The 19,897-nt window shown below is 26.3% G+C and overlaps 3 protein-coding genes across 3 annotated transcripts; 2 read left to right on the plus strand and 1 right to left on the minus strand.

Annotated features, from left to right (window-relative positions):
* Positions 1 to 157: 157 nt before the first annotated feature.
* DICPUDRAFT_148808 (uncharacterized protein) lies at positions 158 to 9,524 on the plus strand (the record flags this gene model as incomplete). Its single annotated transcript, XM_003284913.1, has 8 exons — positions 158 to 298; positions 333 to 352; positions 1,096 to 1,502; positions 2,079 to 2,843; positions 2,922 to 3,116; positions 3,185 to 3,812; positions 3,900 to 4,109; positions 4,217 to 9,524. 8 exons carry the CDS (start codon positions 158 to 160, stop codon positions 9,522 to 9,524), a joined length of 7,674 nt encoding a protein of 2,557 aa, XP_003284961.1.
* A 309-nt stretch (positions 9,525 to 9,833) lies between these two features.
* Positions 9,834 to 17,647, plus strand: DICPUDRAFT_148809 (uncharacterized protein; the record flags this gene model as incomplete). Its single annotated transcript, XM_003284914.1, has 5 exons — positions 9,834 to 10,134; positions 10,209 to 10,976; positions 11,052 to 11,246; positions 11,322 to 11,949; positions 12,037 to 17,647. The coding sequence occupies 5 exons, from the start codon at positions 9,834 to 9,836 to the stop codon at positions 17,645 to 17,647; spliced, it is 7,503 nt and encodes a 2,500-aa protein (XP_003284962.1).
* A 503-nt stretch (positions 17,648 to 18,150) lies between these two features.
* Positions 18,151 to 18,714, minus strand: DICPUDRAFT_75923 (uncharacterized protein; the record flags this gene model as incomplete). The annotated part of the gene is made up of 1 exon (XM_003284934.1): positions 18,151 to 18,714. One exon carries the CDS (start codon positions 18,712 to 18,714, stop codon positions 18,151 to 18,153), a length of 564 nt encoding a protein of 187 aa, XP_003284982.1.
* Between the last annotated feature and the right edge of the window lie 1,183 nt (positions 18,715 to 19,897).

Consider the following 19,897-nt stretch of genomic DNA (forward strand, 5'->3'; position numbering starts at 1 on the left):
GCTTTTTTTTTTTTTTTTTTTTAAATTGGTGGTGTGTTAAAAATAAAACAATAATAATTAATTAATCATATACAAAACTTAAAAAATATAATGATAATATAGCAGGAGGAAAAAATTTAAAAAATAAAATAATTTATATAATTAATAAAAAATAAAAATGTCATTGTCAACACTTTCGCCTGTACTATCATTGCTTTCGTCAGGATCGAATGAAGACAATCAAAACCCAAGAACTGGTGTATTTTTGGCAATTTCGATTATATCGTTGATTATTTATGCCGCATTATCAATTATTTGTGTATATTCATTTTTTAAATCATTTTATAAAAAAGAAGGTCAAATTCTATCGAGGGTATGTTTTAAAGAGATATCAATAACAGACAAAGATTGCATGTTGATATTAACCTTGTTTTTTTTTAAATATACATTCAGATTTTTCATATTTTTTTATTTGTATATACTACCAGTATGTATTTTTAAAGTAGCAGATTAATCTAAAAACAACAACAACCGTAGTAAAGTTATTAATGTATCATCGTTTATTATTTATAGCTAGAATTGTTTGGTATTTAATGAGGGTTATTACAGGTGAAGGACCAATAACCTTTTTTTTAAATAATATTTCATTTCCATTTTATATGACAGGTTTATTGGTGGTATTATTTTTTTGGTGGGAAAGATACAATTCAACTTATGTATCTACCAATGAATTTTTACCAAGATTCAAGCTATCATTCATTTTATTAACAGTTTTCATGTATTTAATCCAATTAACCCTTATTATATTATTTTATTCTGTTGATAATCAAAAAAGAGAAGGTGGGACAGTGTATCTAATAAACACATTATATCAATGTATGTTATTATAAAGCATTTAAAAACAATTATAAAATACTAATGTCTTTTATTTTTATAATATATTGTTATACATCAAGGTTTCATATCATTGTTTATTGGATTATCATTTTTATTTATTGTATTAAGAATTTACTTAAAGTTTACATCCATAGATAAGGATGTATGCAGAAATCAAATCAGCCAAGTTAGAAAAATTTGTTTTTTATCTATTGGATTCTCATGTTGTTTTTTAATTAGAACCGTTATATTCTTTTATAACCCAATCACACATAAATATTTAAACTATGAAGTTTTTATTACATTTGGCTATTTCATTCCAGACATCATACCAACATTAATTCAAATTTCAATTATTCATTCAAATATGAAAAATGAACAAGAGGATCAAACCTATATAAATATGTTGTATGAAGAAGAGAATGACAATGAAGATTATAATGGTATGGGCAATTACGCTTTAAATGAAAGTTATTATGGCGCCAGTCAAGACTACAGTGATCAGAATAACAACAGTGGTGGTGGTAATAACGAGATTCAAACTATAGGCGGTGATGGTTATAGTTACTATAATTCGCCGTCCCGTAATGGAAGTAACAGTAGTTTCGATTCCCCATCTTTTGTATATTCACCCTCAGCCAAAAACAGTAACGAAGCATCCTATTTATTATCATAATTTCAAAATCAATAGTATATAATTTAATATATTTTATTTCTTTTTTATAAATTATTCTTATATAAATATTTGTATTACCCAAATTCAAGCTCAATCCTCTTTATTATTATCTTTATTTATTAATTAATTTGTTAAATATTAAAAAAGTTAAAAACACACATCAAACACATTTATCCATCACTTTTTTATATTTTTTTCCCCCCCCCCATTAAATAAAAAATTAATAATGATGACTAAAAATTATAAAGATTTAATTTTAGAAAACTAAATTTTTTGTGTGGGTATTTGATTTTTTTGTAAAAGAAGATATCCTTGGTGGTTATTTTATTAATTATACAGATTTGTTTTGGTGGTAATCTTATTAATGATTAATATAGAGTTTTCAGTATTACCTTAAAAAAATAAATAGATTTCTATTTTTCTTTAATTAATATTTTAGATTACCAAAAAAATTAAATATTAAAAAATAATACAATTCCAGTTTATCTATTACCATAAATGGTACTTTATATAAAATCTTTTTTTTTTTTTATTCAATATTTATAAGTATGGGAATCACTCGAAGATGCACATATTGATCCTATTAAACTACGTGGTACAAATACAAGTGTATATGTGGGTTTATCAACTAATGACTATCAGAATAATTTAAAAAATTCAGAGGAGGTTTTACAAAATATATTTGGGTCTCATAATCATGCTGCTTCGAACAGAATTTCATATTGCTATGATTTTAGAGGTCAATCTATGTCTATCGATACTGCTTGTAGTAGTTCTTCAACAGCAATTGCATTAGGATATCAAAGTATAATAGAAGGTAGATCTAATTATTCTATCGTAGCTGGTACCAATTTGTTATTGGACGAGACCTTTCCAAAAGCTTACACATATTTAAATATGCTCAGCAAAAATGGTCGTTGTAAGGTGTTCAGTGCAGATGCAGATGGCTTTGGAAGATGTGAAGGTGTTTGTGTTGCTGTTTTAAAAAATCTTGAACAGGCCATTAATGATGGTGATAGAGTCTATTGTGTTATTAATGGAGTTAATTCAAATGCAGATGGAAACTGTGATAAAAACAACTTTTATTCACCATCAAAAACTAGTCAATATGACAATATTAAAGAAATGTTCAGACTATGTTCATCACAGGTTACCGAGTCTGATGTAGATTTTGTAGAGTGTCATGGTACAGGTACACCAACTGGCGATCCTATTGAAGTTGAAGCAATTTCCATGGCATTTAAACAGTACCACAATCAACAAAATCCATTATTAATTGGTTCATTAAAATCAAATATAGGTCATGTTGAATGTATGTATTTTTTACAAAATTATTTTTCCATATAAATTTATTTATTAACCTATTTCAACCTTTTAATTTATCTTATAGGCTGCTCAGGTATTGCTTCATTAATAAAATGTTGTTTAATGTTTAAACATCGTCAATTTGCTCCAAACATTAATTTTAATATACCCAATCCTGCTATAAAGTTTGATGAATGGAATTTAAAAGTTATTACTGAGGTGGAACCATTTCCATCAAATAAAAAAGTATCGATGGTGATTAATAATTTTGGTATCACAGGTAACTATCAGATTTAACTCTTTACTTTTTTTAATTTAAAACTGTTTTTCTAATTTTAAAACCTACAGGTTCAAACGTATGCATGGTGTTATCAGAGTTAAGTAGAGAATCAGAATCTACATATTATCAATATGAAGAAAACAAACAATATTTAGTACCATTCTCAGCCAACAGTAAACAATCTCTCAATCTTTATATATCAAGTATTCAAAATGATATTAACAATTTATCAAGAAATTGTGAATTTTTTGATTTTGTCCAATACCAAATCTTTTCAAAATCAACAAAACTTTATCAAAGATCAGTAGCATTAGCCAACAAATGGTCAAGTTTAAAGAATACTGATTCTTTTATTAAAACAAATAACTCAATTACCTCAAATTTAAAATTGTCTGAAAAAGAAAATATTGACACCAATATTTGTTTTATTTTCAGTGGCCAAGGTACTCAATGGAATGGAATGGGTGAACAGTTGTATACCAACGATTCATACTTTAAATCAACAATTGATTTAATAGATTCAAAGCTAAACAAATATTACGGATATTCAATATTAGAGAGGTTAAGATCAACCAACGATGAAACAATTCACCATCCAATTATCGCACAACCATCAATTTGTATGATTCAAATCGCTCTTTTTGAAACATTAACAAAACAATGGAATATTAATCCAGATTATATAATCGGTCATAGGTAACTATTAATTAAATAATCCAATAATATTATTCAAATTTTTAATGTCAAATTTATAAATATTAATGTTAATCTATTATAATTTAGTTTGGGGGAATTAACTTCTCAATACTTCTCAGGATCAATCGATTTAGACACGTTCTGCTATATTCTATATCATAGATCAATTGCTCAACAAAAAACAATAGGATCAGGCAGAATGCTATCAATAAACATCAGCAGTGATCAGTTTAACGATCAATTTTCAACAGAATATCCAACAATCGAAATCGCATTTATAACTCAACAAATTCAATTGTTATTGGTGGTAATGAAGACCAACTAAAAGAAATTGAATCAAAATTAAAACATCAAAACATACACACTGCATTCTTAAATACCCCATCATCTTTCCACACATCAAGTCAAGATAAAGTTAAAAAAGATCTAATTGACCTCAAATTTGAATCATTTAAACCAAAAATACCAGTATTATCAACTATTTACCAAGATTTCTTTAATGGTCAAGATAATAAGTTTAATTCAGAATATTGCTTTAGAAATATCAGAGAACCAGTTTACTTTACACAAACCATTCAAAAATTATATCAACACATTGAATCCAATCAATCATGCAAAAATCTAATTTTTATTGAACTTTCACCACATTCAGCATTAGCCTATCATATTAAACAAATACAACCACCATCAACACAATCAATTCAATCAACAGTTTTAACCACATTAAATAAAACTAAAGGAGATATCAACCAAATATCCCAACTAATATCCACACTATACTGCAGTCATAATTATCCAATTAATTTTACAAATCAATTAAAAACCATTGACAAAGATAATCAAACTTCTTTACAATATAAACATAAAGATTTAAATTTACCAAGATATCAATGGGATGATAAAATATTTTGGAGAGAAGACTCTAAACAGAAGCAATACAGACTACATGGCCCTGCTATTGAAATATTAGGAAATAAAAATACAACATCACCATTTATAACATATAATACAACTATTGATGTAGAAAAACCTCAATTTCAATATTTAAAAGGTCATCAAGTTAAAGGCAAATACTATTTTCCAGGTAGTGGCTACATAGAAAACATTATTAACTCATTCCCAAATGAAGATTTAATAATATCACATTTAGAATTCAAAGTACCATTAATATTTATTGAAGGTGTCAACAAACAACTACAAACCAACATCTATCAAACATCAAAGAAAGACTATAGAGCTCAGTTTCATTATTACGAACCCAATACAAATAAATGGATTCTATCATCTTGTGGTAACTTTCAAACTTTTAGATTTACCAATGCAAATGAAAAGAAATTGGATATTGAACATTTAAAATCTAAATGCAAATTTACAATGTTAAACTCTCAAACCTTCTATGATCATATTAAGGTTAAAACTGGTATTGTCTACACTGGCTTCTTTAAATCAGTCAAACAAAGTTTTATTGGAGATAATTGCATACTAAATCAAGTTAAATTTAATCATATTCATAATAATGTCAAAACTATAATCGACTGTGCTACTTTAGATTGCTGTATTCATAGTCCTCTGTGTTTAATTGAAGAAAATACTCAGTTGGTTTTTGACAGAGTAGATAATATTCAGTTCTATTCTTCAAACCTACCTAAAAACTATTCTTCAGATCTATTTGTATTTTCAAAATACCATGGAAAAAAAGGTGATTCATTCGAGTTTTCAACTACTATAATGCTAAATGATGGCACAGTTATCTTTGAAATTGAAAAGATTACAATGACATCAACAATACAAGTAATGGACCCATTAAAGATTCAATACCCACAAGAAGAATTTCAAACAACATTTTTACAGTTAAAAGATTGTGAAGCTGTAACAAATATAGAATTGTTCAATCATCAACAAAACAACACTGAGTGGGATAAAGAAAATTATTCCAAGTTTATTCCTTCAATCATTTATTTCTACATCAAAAATAAAATACCAGATTTAAAAATAGAAGATATCAAACATAATACAATTCAAATGCTAAGAGATAGATATTTAATGAATCAAAAACATTCAAGACTATTTAATTTTGTATTTGAAACGATTAAAGAATACTATCAACAAGAGTATATAGAATCTGAATGGAATGAAGACAAACTAGTTTTCTGCAATATCATAACAAAAAGCACCAAAATAATGGTTGATCTGTTATTCCCATTTGGAGATAAAGATTTATTAGAAACACCATCGTCACTATATGATAATGGCCTATTAGAAGAATTTTACCTCCATCCATACTACACAAGAAATCAAAAAATATTATCAGATATTCTGATAGATTCATTGAATCCATTAACCAAGAAAAAGAATGTTATTAGAATTATAGAGTTTGGTGGTGGAACAGCATCATTATCCTTTGAAATTTTAAATAAAATCAATCAACTATTAAAGAGTAAAGAATCAAATGATATCGAAATCGAAATCGAAATCGAATATACTTTTAGTGATGTCTCCCAAACATTCATACCCAGTGCAAAAGAAAAGCTATCATCCTTTGGTATCGATAATGTTTCGGTTTTATTCAAAACATTGGATTTAGAAAATAACCTTATCAGCAACCAACAACTCAAACCAAACTATTACGATTTTGTTGTAATGTCAAATGTAATACATGTAGTCAAGAAAATATCATTTGGTTTAAATGAAATTCATCAAATATTAAAACATAATGGATATTTACTATTTATCGAACCATGCTACAAATCTTTAGTTGGAGATAGTATATTTGGTGTTTTTGATCAATGGTGGTCATTCGAAGATACCGAGATAAGAACAGACAGATGCAGTATGACTGAAGATCAATGGTATAAAGTATTATCTGAAAATAATTTCAAAAACATTAATGTGTCAGAGAGTAATGGAATTTCAAACATTTTAATCCACTCTCAAAAACAAGAATCTCAGTCCTTTATCAATACAAACAATAGCAATATAATAGTATATAGCGATATTAATAATAATAACAACCAATCATTTATAAATAATCTTTTAAAAGATCAAAAAAATCAAGTTGTTATAAATACAATTGAGCAATTTAATAATATTTCAAAAGATATTAATCAAAATACAATTATATACTTTACCAAAACTATTAATCAGTTAAATACCAATAATTTTAAACAAATATCATTAGAATACATTCAAATTGTTCAATATTTACTTAAAAATAAATTAACATCAACAAAACTAGTTCTATTATCAAAAAATTGTTATTATAAAGAATCATCAAACTATTTAGCATCATCAGTAACTGGTTCATTCAGGTTCTTTTTAGATCAACTCGATACATTATTATTATTTTCAATTGATTTTGATGATAAATCATTAATGAATATAAGTAATAATCAACTCATAAATCAACTCATTGATACAAACAATACAGAAAGAGAGTTTATTATAAGAGAAAACAAAGTTTATATTGAAAGAATAAAATTTGAAACAAATATTTTCAATAAATACACATCAAATTCAATTGAAAAACTTAATGGCAATAATAAGGATAATTTATATTCAATTTTAAATGAAAATTTAGAATTTCAGTTAGAATCAAAGAAACAATTAGGTGAAGATCAAATAGAAGTTCAAGTTCAAGCAATTGGCATTAACTATAAAGATTACTTGGCTTATACTAGAAATCTACCCGCTGAACTCATTAATCACAACTCAGATATCCACTCTCCAGAATTTGGAGCTGAATGTTCAGGTATAGTTAAATCTGTCGGTAAAAATGTAGATAATTTCAAAGTTGGTGACCATGTCTATACTCTTAACAACAGAACATCTTCAAGTACCATAATTTTAAACAAAAATCAAATATGCCACAAGCCAAACAATATAACATTTGTTGAAGCAGCTTCAGTACCAGGGGTATATACAACATCATTTTATAGTATATTCAAAATTGGGAAGTTGGACATTGAGGATCAAGAATCAATATTAATACATTCAGCTACTGGTGGTGTAGGTTTATCAGCTATCGAATTGTTAAAATGGAAAGGATTCAAATCACATTTATTTGTTACAGTTGGTTCTGAAGAAAAAGAAAAATATTTGAAAGATAGATACGGATCACTTATTACTGGTATATATTCAACTAGAAACAAAGATTATGTTCAACAAATCAAACAAAAACTAAAAGAATTAGGATCCAATAAACAAGGTGTAGATGTTATATTAAACACATTGCCTGCTGAATATTTAGAATCAAATTTCAGATGCTTAAACAAAGGTGGAAGAATCGTCGATTTATCAATCACTCACCTTAATCCAAATGAATTTATTGACTTTAACAAATTTAAATACAACTATACCTATTCAAATGTTGAGCTTTTACTTTTAGATTTTGAATATATAAACGAAATATTAAAAAAAATAAGTGAAGGTATTTCAAATGGATCATTATCATTAATACCAATTACAGAATACTCAGTACTCAATATCAAAGAAGCATTCGAATATATAAATCAAAGAAAACACATTGGTAAAATTGTTGTAAACTACGACAAAGATATTTCAGATCACTTATTACAAAATAAATATGAAGGTACCAAAGAAACAAACCAGCCAATAATCAAATCTAACTACACAATCAGTTCAGAACTCGGTAAAACTATATTAATTACAGGTCAAAGTGGAATTGCATTAGAAATTATTAAATGGATTTCCAAATATTCAAAATCAGTAGAAAACATTATTATTCTATCAAAATCCACATTAAAATGGGAATTAGAATTATTAATGAATAAATCAAAATCCAATAGCAATAAATCCATCAACTATTATTTCAAAAGTGTCGATGTCGAATATCAAGACCAAATAGAAACAGCCATCAATAATATATTCAATGAACATCCATCTATAAATAACATTGATTCCATATTCCATTATGCCTTTGTGCATGATATATGTGAACCAATAAACATTGATACTGAAAGTATAAACAGATCACATGGTGCTAAAACTATAGGAGCAATCAATTTACATGAATTATCATTGAAATACAAATGGAATGTAAACAACTTCATATTGGCATCATCTATTTCATCATTATTTGGTATTATGAACCAATGTACCTATGTCTCTGCAAATTGTGTATTGGATTCATTAGCAAAACACAGAAAATCACTTGGTCTATCTGCTCTGTCTGTAAATTGGGGAAACATTGGCACATCAGGTATTGTAGCAAGAATAGAATCAATCGGTCAACTATTAGATGGAATTGGTTTAGAACCTATCCCAACCAATATTCTTTTAGGTGGATTAGACCTCTTACTTCAAAATAAACAAAAATTACATGAAGATTACAATAATATAATAATAAATAGAACGAACTTTGAAAATATACAATTTAGCCATTTATATACCCACAAATTTGGTTTTAAAATTAACTCTTTAAATGATAAAAAGATATCAACAAAAGTTAATAAAAACGAAGAACACATCGATGAATTTCAAAATGCTGTGCTTTCAAAATTAGCAGATTTATTATCAATAAACGAATCAAATATTAATACAAATACCATACTTTCAGACTATGGATTCGATAGTTTATTGGTGGTACAGGTAAAAAATTGGTTAGATAAAAAGTTCAAAAAAAACTTGTTTAATATTTCAGATCTCCAAAAACTTTCTATTAATGATATTATAAAAAAATTAATTTCACAATAAAAATAAAGCAAAAAATTAAAAATGAAAAAAAATATTTATCCCATTTTTTTTTTTTTTATTTTTTAATTTTTTTTTTTAAAATATCATTAGATTCAAAAAAAATTTATATTAAATAATAATATTATTCCGGCTCAAACTGTCCATTAATATAATGGTAATATTAAATCTTTTTTTTTTTTTTTTTCATAATTTGATTATTTTTTTTTTCATATTTAGAAATATCTTTTTTTTATTTTCACATATAAATTTTTTTTTTTTCAAGAATTTTTTTCTTTTCACATTCATACTAATTATTTATTTCAATTTAAAATGAAAACAGTTTTTAGTAATAGCGGAAATAAAGGTGTTGCTGTAATCGGTGTTGGCTTTAGACTACCAGGTAATTCAAATAGTCCAGTAGCTCTATGGAATAATTTAATTAACAAGTTTGATGGTATTGTTGATACATCAGAAAGATGGAGTGATAATTATTATTTTAACAAAGATATTAAAAATCATCATGCTGGTTTAATTTCACTAGACGAAATCAAACAATTTGATCCACTAATGTTTTCAATATCACCATCTGATTGTGATACCATTGATCCTCAACAGAGATTATTATTGAAATGTAAGATTATTTTAAATAAACATTTGTAAACCAATCAGTGAAAGATAATAATACTAATACTTCCTATTTTATAGGTGTATGGGAATCACTCGAAGATGCACATATTGATCCTATTAAACTACGTGGTACAAATACAAGTGTATATGTGGGTTTATCAACTAATGACTATCAGAATAATTTAAAAAATTCAGAGGAGGTTTTACCAAATATTTTTGGGTCTCATAGTCATGCTGCTTCAAATAGAATTTCATATTGCTATGATTTTAGAGGTCAATCTATGTCTATCGATACTGCTTGTAGTAGTTCTTCAACAGCAATTGCATTAGGATATCAAAGTATAGTAGAAGGTAAATCTAATTATTCTATCGTAGCTGGTGCCAATTTGTTATTGGACGAGACCTATCCAAAAGCTTACACATATTTAAATATGCTCAGTAAAAACGGTCGTTGTAAGGTGTTCAGTGCAGATGCAGATGGTTTTGGAAGATGTGAAGGTGTTTGTGTTGCTGTTTTAAAAAATCTTGAACAGGCCATTAATGATGGTGATAGGGTCTATTGTGTTATTAATGGAGTTAATTCAAATGCAGATGGAAACTGTGACAAAAACAACTTTTATTCACCATCAAAAACTAGTCAATATGACAATATTAAAGAAATGTTCAGACTATGTTCATCACAGGTTACCGAGTCTGATGTAGATTTTGTAGAGTGTCATGGTACAGGTACACCAACTGGCGATCCTATTGAAGTTGAAGCAATTTCCATGGCATTTAAACAGTACCACAATCAACAAAATCCATTATTAATTGGTTCATTAAAATCAAATATAGGTCATGTTGAATGTATGTATTTTTTACAAATTTTTTTTTCCAATATATATTTATTAACCTATTTCAACCTTTTAATTTATCTTATAGGCTGCTCAGGTATTGCTTCATTAATAAAATGTTGTTTAATGTTTAAACATCGTCAATTTGCTCCAAACATTAATTTTAATACACCCAATCCTGCTATAAAGTTTGATGAATGGAATTTAAAAGTTATTACTGAGGTAGAACCATTTCCATCAAATAAAAAAGTATCGATGATGATTAATAATTTTGGTATCACAGGTAACTATCAGATTTAACCCTTTAGTTTTTTTAATTTAAAACCATTAACTTTTTTTCTAATTTTAAAACCTACAGGTTCAAACGTATGCATGGTGTTGTCAGAGTTAGGTAGAGAATCAGAATCAACATATTATCAATATGAAGAAAACAAACAATATTTAGTACCATTCTCAGCCAACAGTAAACAATCTCTCAATCTTTATATATCAAGTATTCAAAATGATATTAACAATTTATCAAGAAATTGTGAATTTTTTGATTTTGTCCAATACCAAATCTTTTCAAAATCAACAAAACTTTATCAAAGATCAGTAACATTAGCCAACAAATGGTCAAGTTTAAAGAATACTGATTCTTTTATTAAAACAAATAACTCAATTACCTCAAATTTAAAATTGTCTGAAAAAGAAAATATTGACACCAATATATGTTTTATTTTCAGTGGCCAAGGTACTCAATGGAATGGAATGGGCGAACAGTTGTATACCAACGATTCATACTTTAAATCAACAATTGATTTAATAGATTCAAAGCTAAACAAATATTATGGATATTCAATATTAGAGAGGTTAAGATCAACCAACGATGAAACAATTAACCATCCAATTATCGCACAACCATCAATTTGTATGATTCAAATCGCTCTTTTTGAAACATTAACAAAACAATGGAATATTAATCCAAATTATATTATCGGTCATAGGTAACTATTAATTAAATAATCCAATAATACTATTCAAATTTTTAATGTCAAATTTATAAATATTAATGTTAATCTATTATAATTTAGTTTGGGGGAATTAACTTCTCAATACTTCTCAGGATCAATCGATTTAGACACACTCTGTTATATTCTATATCATAGATCAATTGCTCAACAAAAAACAATAGGATCAGGCAAAATGCTATCAATAAACATCAGCATTAATCAGTTTAACGATCAATTTTCAAAAGAATATCCAACAATCGAAATCGCATGTTATAACTCAACAAATTCAATTGTAATTGGTGGTAATGAAGACCAACTAAAAGAAATTGAATCAAAATTAAAAAATCAAAATATACACACTTCATTCTTAAATACTCCATCATCTTTCCACACATCAAGTCAAGATAAAGTTAAAAAAGATCTAATTGACCTCAAATTTGAATCATTTAAACCAAAAATACCAATATTATCAACTATTTACCAAGATTTCTTTAATGGTCAAGATAATAAGTTTAATTCAGAATATTGCTTTAGAAATATTAGAGAACCAGTTTACTTTACACAAACCATTCAAAAACTATATCAACACATTGAATCCAATCAATCACGCAAAAATCTAATTTTTATTGAACTGTCACCACATTCAGCATTAGCTTATCATATTAAACAAATACAACCACCATCAACACAATCAATTCAATCAACAGTTTTAACCACATTAAATAAAACTAAAGGAGATATCAACCAAATATTCCAACTAGTATCCACACTATACTGCAATCATAATTACCCAGTTAATTTTACAAATCAATTAAAAACCATCAACAAAGATTATCAAACTTCTTTACAATATAAACATAAAGATTTAAATTTACCAAGATATCAATGGGATGATAAAATATTTTGGAGAGAAGACTCTACACAGAAACAAAACAGACTACAAGGCCCTGCTATTGAAATATTAGGAAATAAAAACACAACATCACCATTTATAACATATAAAACAACTATTGACATAGGAAAACCTCAATTTCAATATTTAAAAGGTCATCAAGTTAAAGGCAAATACTATTTTCCAGGTTGTGGCTACATAGAAAACATTATTAACTCATTCCCAAATGAAGATTTAATAATATCACATTTAGAATTCAAAGTACCATTAATATTTATTGAAGGTGTCAACAAACAATTGCAAACCAACATCTATCAAACATCAAAGAAAGACTATAGAGCTCAGTTTCATTATTACGAACCCAATACAAATAAATGGATTCTATCATCTTGTGGTAACTTTCAAACTTTTAGATTTACAAATGCAAATGAAAAGAAATTGGATATTGAACATTTAAAATCTAAATGCAACTTAACAATGTTAAACTCTCAAACCTTCTATGATCATATTAAGGTTAAAACTGGTATTGTCTACACTGGCTTCTTTAAATCAGTCAAACAAAGTTTTATTGGAGATAATTGCATACTAAATCAAGTTAAATTTAATCATATTCATAATAATGTCAAAACAATAATCGACTGTGCTACTTTAGATTGCTGTGCCCATGGCGCTCTGTGTTTAATTGAAGAAAATACTCAGTTGGTTTTCGATAGAGTAGAAAATTTTCAGTTCTATTCTTCAAACCTACCTAAAAACTATTCTTCAGATCTATTTGTATTTTCAAAATACCATGGAAAAAAAGGTGATTCGTTCGAGTTTTCAACTACTATAATGCTAAATGATGGCACAGTTATCTTTGAAATTGAAAAGATTACAATGACATCAACAATACAAGTAATGGACCCATTAAAGATTCAATACCCACAAGAAGAATTTCAAACAACATATTTACAGTTAAAAGATTGTGAAGTTGTAACAAATTTAGAATTGTTCAATCATCAACAAAACAACACTGAGTGGGATAAAGAAAATTATTTCAAGTTTATTCCTTCAATCATTTATTTCTGCATCAAAAATAAAATACCAGATTTAAAAATAGAAGATATCAAACATAATACCATACAAGTGTTAAGAGATAGATATTTAACGAATCAAAAACATTCAAGACTATTTAATTTTGTATTTGAAACAATTAAAGAATACTATCAACAAGAGTATATTGAATCTGAATGGAATGAAGAAAAACTAGTTTTCTGCAATATCATAACAAAAAGCACTAAAATAATGGTTGATATATTATTCCCATTTGGAGATAAAGAGTTATTAGAAACACCATCGTCCCTATATGATAATGGCCTTTTAGAAGAATTTTACCTCCATCCATACTACACAAGAAATCAAAAAATATTATCAGATATTCTGATAGATTCATTGAATCCATTAATCAAGAAAAAGAATGTTATTAGAATTTTAGAGTTTGGTGGTGGAACAGCATCATTATCCTTTGAAATTTTAAATAAAATTAATCAATTATTAAAAAGTAAAGAATCAAATGAAATCGAAATCGAAATCGAATATACTTTTAGTGATGTCTCCCAAACATTCATATCCAGTGCAAAAGAAAAGCTATCATCCTTTGGTATCGATAATGTTTCGGTTTTATTCAAAACATTGGATTTAGAAAATAACCTTATCAGCAACCAACAGCTAAAACCAAACTATTATGATTTTGTTGTAATGTCAAATGTAATACATGTAGTCAAGAAAATATCATTTGGTTTAAATGAAATCCATCAAATATTAAAACATAATGGATATTTACTATTTATCGAACCATGCTACAAATCTTTAGTTGGAGATAGTATATTTGGTGTTTTTGATCAATGGTGGTCATTTGAAGATACCGAACTTAGAACCGACAGATGCAGTATGACTGAAGATCAATGGTATAAAGTATTATCCGAGAATAATTTCAAAAACATTAAGATGTCAGAGAGTAATGGAATTTCAAACATTTTAATCCACTCTCAAAAACAAGAAACCCAGTCTTTTATCAATACAAACAATATAGTATATAGCGATATTAATAATAATAACAACCAATCATTTATAAATAATCTTTTAAAAGATCAACAAAATCAAGTTGTTATAAATACAATTGAGCAATTTAATAATATTTCAAAAGATATTAATCAAGATACAATTATATATTTTACCAAAACTATTAATCAGTTAAATATCAATAATTTTAAACAAATTACATTAGAATACATTAAAATTGTTCAATATTTACTTAAAAATAAATTAACATCGACAAAACTAGTTCTATTATCAAAAAATTGTTATTATAAAGAATCATCAAACTATTTAGCATCATCAGTAACTGGTTCATTCAGGTTCTTTTTAGATCAACTCGATACATTATTATTATTTTCAATTGATTTTGATGATAAATCATTAATGAATATAAGTAATAATCAACTCATAAATCAACTCATTGATACAAACAATACAGAAAGAGAATTTATTATAAGAGACAACAAAGTTTATATTGAAAGAATAAAATTTGAAACAAATATTTTCAATAAATACACATCTAATTCAATTGAGAAACTTAATGGCAATAATAAGGATAACCTACATTCAATTTTAAATGAAAATTTAGAATTTCAGTTAGAATCAAAGAAACAATTAGGTGAAGATCAAATAGAGGTTCAAGTTCAAGCAATTGGCATTAACTATAAAGATTACTTGGTTTATACTAGAAATCTACCGGCTGAACTCATTAATCATAACTCAGATATCCACACTCCAGAATTTGGAGTTGAATGTTCAGGTATAGTTAAATCTGTCGGTAAAAATGTAGATAATTTCAAAGTTGGTGACCACGTCTATACTCTTAACGTCAGAACATCTTCAAGTACCATAATTTTAAACAAAAATCAAATATGCCACAAGCCAAACAATATAACATTTGTTGAAGCAGCTTCAGTACCAGTGGTATATGCAACATCATTTTATAGTATATTTAAAGTTGGTAAGTTGGACATGGATGATCAAGAATCAATACTAATCCACTCAGCTACTGGTGGTGTAGGTTTATCAGCTATCGAATTGTTAAAATGGAAAGGATTCAAATCACATTTATTTGTTACAGTTGGTTCTGAAGAAAAAGAAAAATATTTGAAAGATAGATACGGATCACTTATTACTGGTATATATTCAACTAGAAACAAAGATTATGTTCAACAAATCAAACAAAAACTAAAAGAATTAGGATCCAATAAACAAGGTGTAGATGTTATATTAAACACATTGCCTGCTGAATATTTAGAATCAAATTTCAGATGCTTAAACAAAGGTGGAAGAATCGTCGATTTATCAATCACTCACCTTAATCCAAATGAATTTATCGACTTTAATAAATTTAAATACAACTACACCTATTCAAATGTTGAAATGTATCTTTTAGACTTTGAGTATTTAAATGAAATATTAAAAAAAATAAGTGAAGGTATTTCAAATGGATCATTATCATTAATACCAATTACAGAATACTCAGTACTCAATATCAAAGAAGCATTCGAATATATTAATCAAAGAAAACACATTGGCAAAATTGTTGTAAACTACGACAAAGATATTACAAGTCATTTGCTAAAGAATAAAGATGAAGGCACCAAAGAAACAGATCAACCAATAATCAAATCTAACTACACAATCAGTTCAGAAATCGGTAAAACTATATTAATCACAGGTCAAAGTGGAATTGCATTAGAAATTATTAAATGGATTTCCAAATATTCAAAATCAGTAGAAAACATTATTATTCTATCAAAATCCACATTAAAATGGGAATTAGAATTATTAATGAATAAATCAAAATCCAATAGCAATAAAGCTATCAACTATTATTTCAAGAGTGTCGATGTCGAATATCAAGACCAAATAGAAACAGCCATCAATAATATATTCAATGAACATCCATCTTTAAATAACATTGACTCCATATTCCATTATGCTTTTGTGCATGATATATGTGAACCAATAAACATTGATACTGAAAGCATAAACAGATCACATGGTGCTAAAACTATAGGAGCAATCAATCTACACGAATTATCATTGAAATACAAATGGAATGTAAACAACTTCATATTGGCATCATCTATTTCATCATTATTTGGTATTATGAACCAATGTACCTATGTCTCTGCAAATTGTGTATTGGATTCATTAGCAAAACACAGAAAATCACTTGGTCTATCTGCCTTATCTGTAAATTGGGGAAATATTGGCACATCAGGTATTGTAGCAAGAACAGAATCAGTCAGTGAACTATTAGATGGAATTGGTTTAGAAGCTATGCCCATAAATATTCATTTAGGTGGATTAGACCTCTTACTTCAAAATAAACAAAAATTACATGAAAATTATAATAACATAATAATAAATAGAATGAACTTTGAAAAATTACAATATAGTCATTTATATACCCACAAATTTGGTTTTAAAATTAACTCTTTAAACGATCAAAAGAAATCAACAAAAGTTAATAAAAACGAAGAACACATCGATGAATTTCAAAATGCTGTGCTTTCAAAATTAGCAGATTTATTATCAATAAACGAATCAAATATTAATACAAATACCATACTTTCAGATTTTGGATTCGATAGTTTATTGGTGGTACAGGTAAAAAATTGGTTAGATAAAAAGTTCAAAAAAAACTTGTTTAATATTTCAGATCTCCAAAAACTTTCTATTAATGATATTATAAAAAAATTAATTTCACAATAAAAATAAAAGCAAAAAAATTAAAAATGAAAAAAAATATTTATCCCCATTTTTTTTAAGTGATGATATAATTTTTTTTGAGTCAATTCGTTCTACCACCATGCTCCCCAGTAACATCAATTCGTGTGATTCTGAACCTGCAAGACAGAAAAACAATAATTTGAAGAGAAAGAAAAATAAAAAAATAACAAAAAAAAAAAGTTTTTAGACAGAATCCAAGGTTTTTTTCAAGTGAGTAATTTGATTATGATTAAATTGCTGTAAGGAATTCTTGAGATATAGAATTGAATTTAAATTTTTTTAGCAACCAATCTTCCGAAATTTGTTTTTTTTATGGGATAAAAATTATTTTTGATTTTAAAAATGATCAAAATAATTAATTAATCAAATTTTTTAAAAAAAATAATTAAAAAAAAAAAATTTAAAAAAAAAAAAATTTAAAAAAAAAAAATTAAAAAAAAAAAGAGATGTTTTAAAACTATAAATTATATTTTTATTTAAACTATTCATTCCATTCTATCGTATGAATTTTCTTTGGCTATTTCTTCTAATCTGATCTCTCTTTTTAATTGCTCGACTCTTTCTCTATTTACTCTGATTGTCTCCATAATTGATCTATATCTATTTTTCATTATATCACCATGTTTTTTGTGGAGACCTATATGGAATTTTAAAACCTCTTGTTTTTGGACTTTTTTGGCATGGCTTTCAACTTTTTGTTTATAATTTTCTGAAGCTAATGGATACTTTTCGAAGACCCTAGAAACTGTGTGGCACATTTTCATCTTTTTTGATTCTATTTTGTTTAAGATTTCGTTTTTCTTTTCATTTAAAACATTTTTATGTTTTTGGAAAGCTTCGTTGATCTCTTTGTGGTCTTCTTCTTTTTCTTTAATTAATAATTCAATTTCGGTGTTAAGGACCTCGACTCTAATGGACTTCATATTAAATATGGAAGTTTCATCATCATTTTCTATTTTTCTTTTAAAATTTTTTTTTGAATTAACATTGTTATTATTGTTAACATTATTATTATTGTTAATATTATTATTATTATTATTATTATCCATTTTTTTTTTTTAATATATAAATTATGGCCAATATTATTATTATTTAATTTTTTTTTTAAGGAGATTACTATTAAATTTTATATTAGATTTTTTTTAAGGTGATTGTTTTATAAAATTATTTTTAAAAAAATAAAAAGAAACAATAATTTTTTGTTTTTATTAATTTACTTTTCTAAATTTTAGTAGATGATTTAAATACCAAAAAAAGAAATAAAATTAAATAAAAAAATTAAAAAAAATAAAATTTTAATTCGAAAAAGTGTGGGTGGGGGTACTCGCAGCACGAAAAATTAAAACCTCATAAAAAAAATCAAATCATAAAAAAATGAAAATTAAAACACTATGATTAATTTTAAAATTAAAAAAAATTTAAAACACTATGGTTAATTTTAAAAGGAAAAAAAATTTTAAAACATTAAGATTAATTTTAATATGAAAAAAAATCTTATAATAATTTTTAATAATTAATTTTTTTGATATACTTTTTATTAAAAAAAAATTTTATTTAAAATAGCTTTTTAAAAATTGAAAATTTACCATTATCACTTTATATTTAATTTAGTTTTTATAACAGCGTTGTATATCGTTTTCCCATTGAGTAAAAATATTTTCTCTATACCATTTATATCCATTAGCTTTGAAAACAATCTAAAGAAATTTGGTTCTTTTGGGTTTAAGTCTATTGATTTTGCAACTAGATCCAAAGGAATCATACGATCACTTATTTTTATTACCTGTTGAGCTTGGTTTGACTTTACTAAATTTAATGCTGTGTTATAGTAGTAAATTGGGTTGGTTGGGTCCATTTGAATAAGCTTGATTAATAAGTTTAGTTTTGATACTGCTTTGCCATTGATGGGTACTTGTTCGTTTATATCTTTTAAGAGGATGGAAAGATTGTTGTAGGCCTCTACATTAGTGACATGGATTTCAAATTGCCTTGCGATATAACATCTTTTTTGAGAATGGTCTTCCGTCCAAAAGATGAACCACTTCGTTGGGTGATGGCATTAGGATGGAGAATTGTCTTTGTTTAACTCGATTGATTTTAAATATAATTCTCTTTTTGTCTTTTTTTCACCATTTAATAAATCTATAGTTGAAATACCCTCCATATATTGATACACTAAATTACTATAAGAGTTTGAAATATCTGCTCTATTTTCGTGATTAATTTCAAGAT

The sequence above is a fragment of the Dictyostelium purpureum genome (assembly GCF_000190715.1).
Source record: "Dictyostelium purpureum unplaced genomic scaffold DICPUscaffold_35, whole genome shotgun sequence".
Classification (NCBI taxonomy): Eukaryota; Evosea; class Eumycetozoa; order Dictyosteliales; family Dictyosteliaceae; genus Dictyostelium; species Dictyostelium purpureum.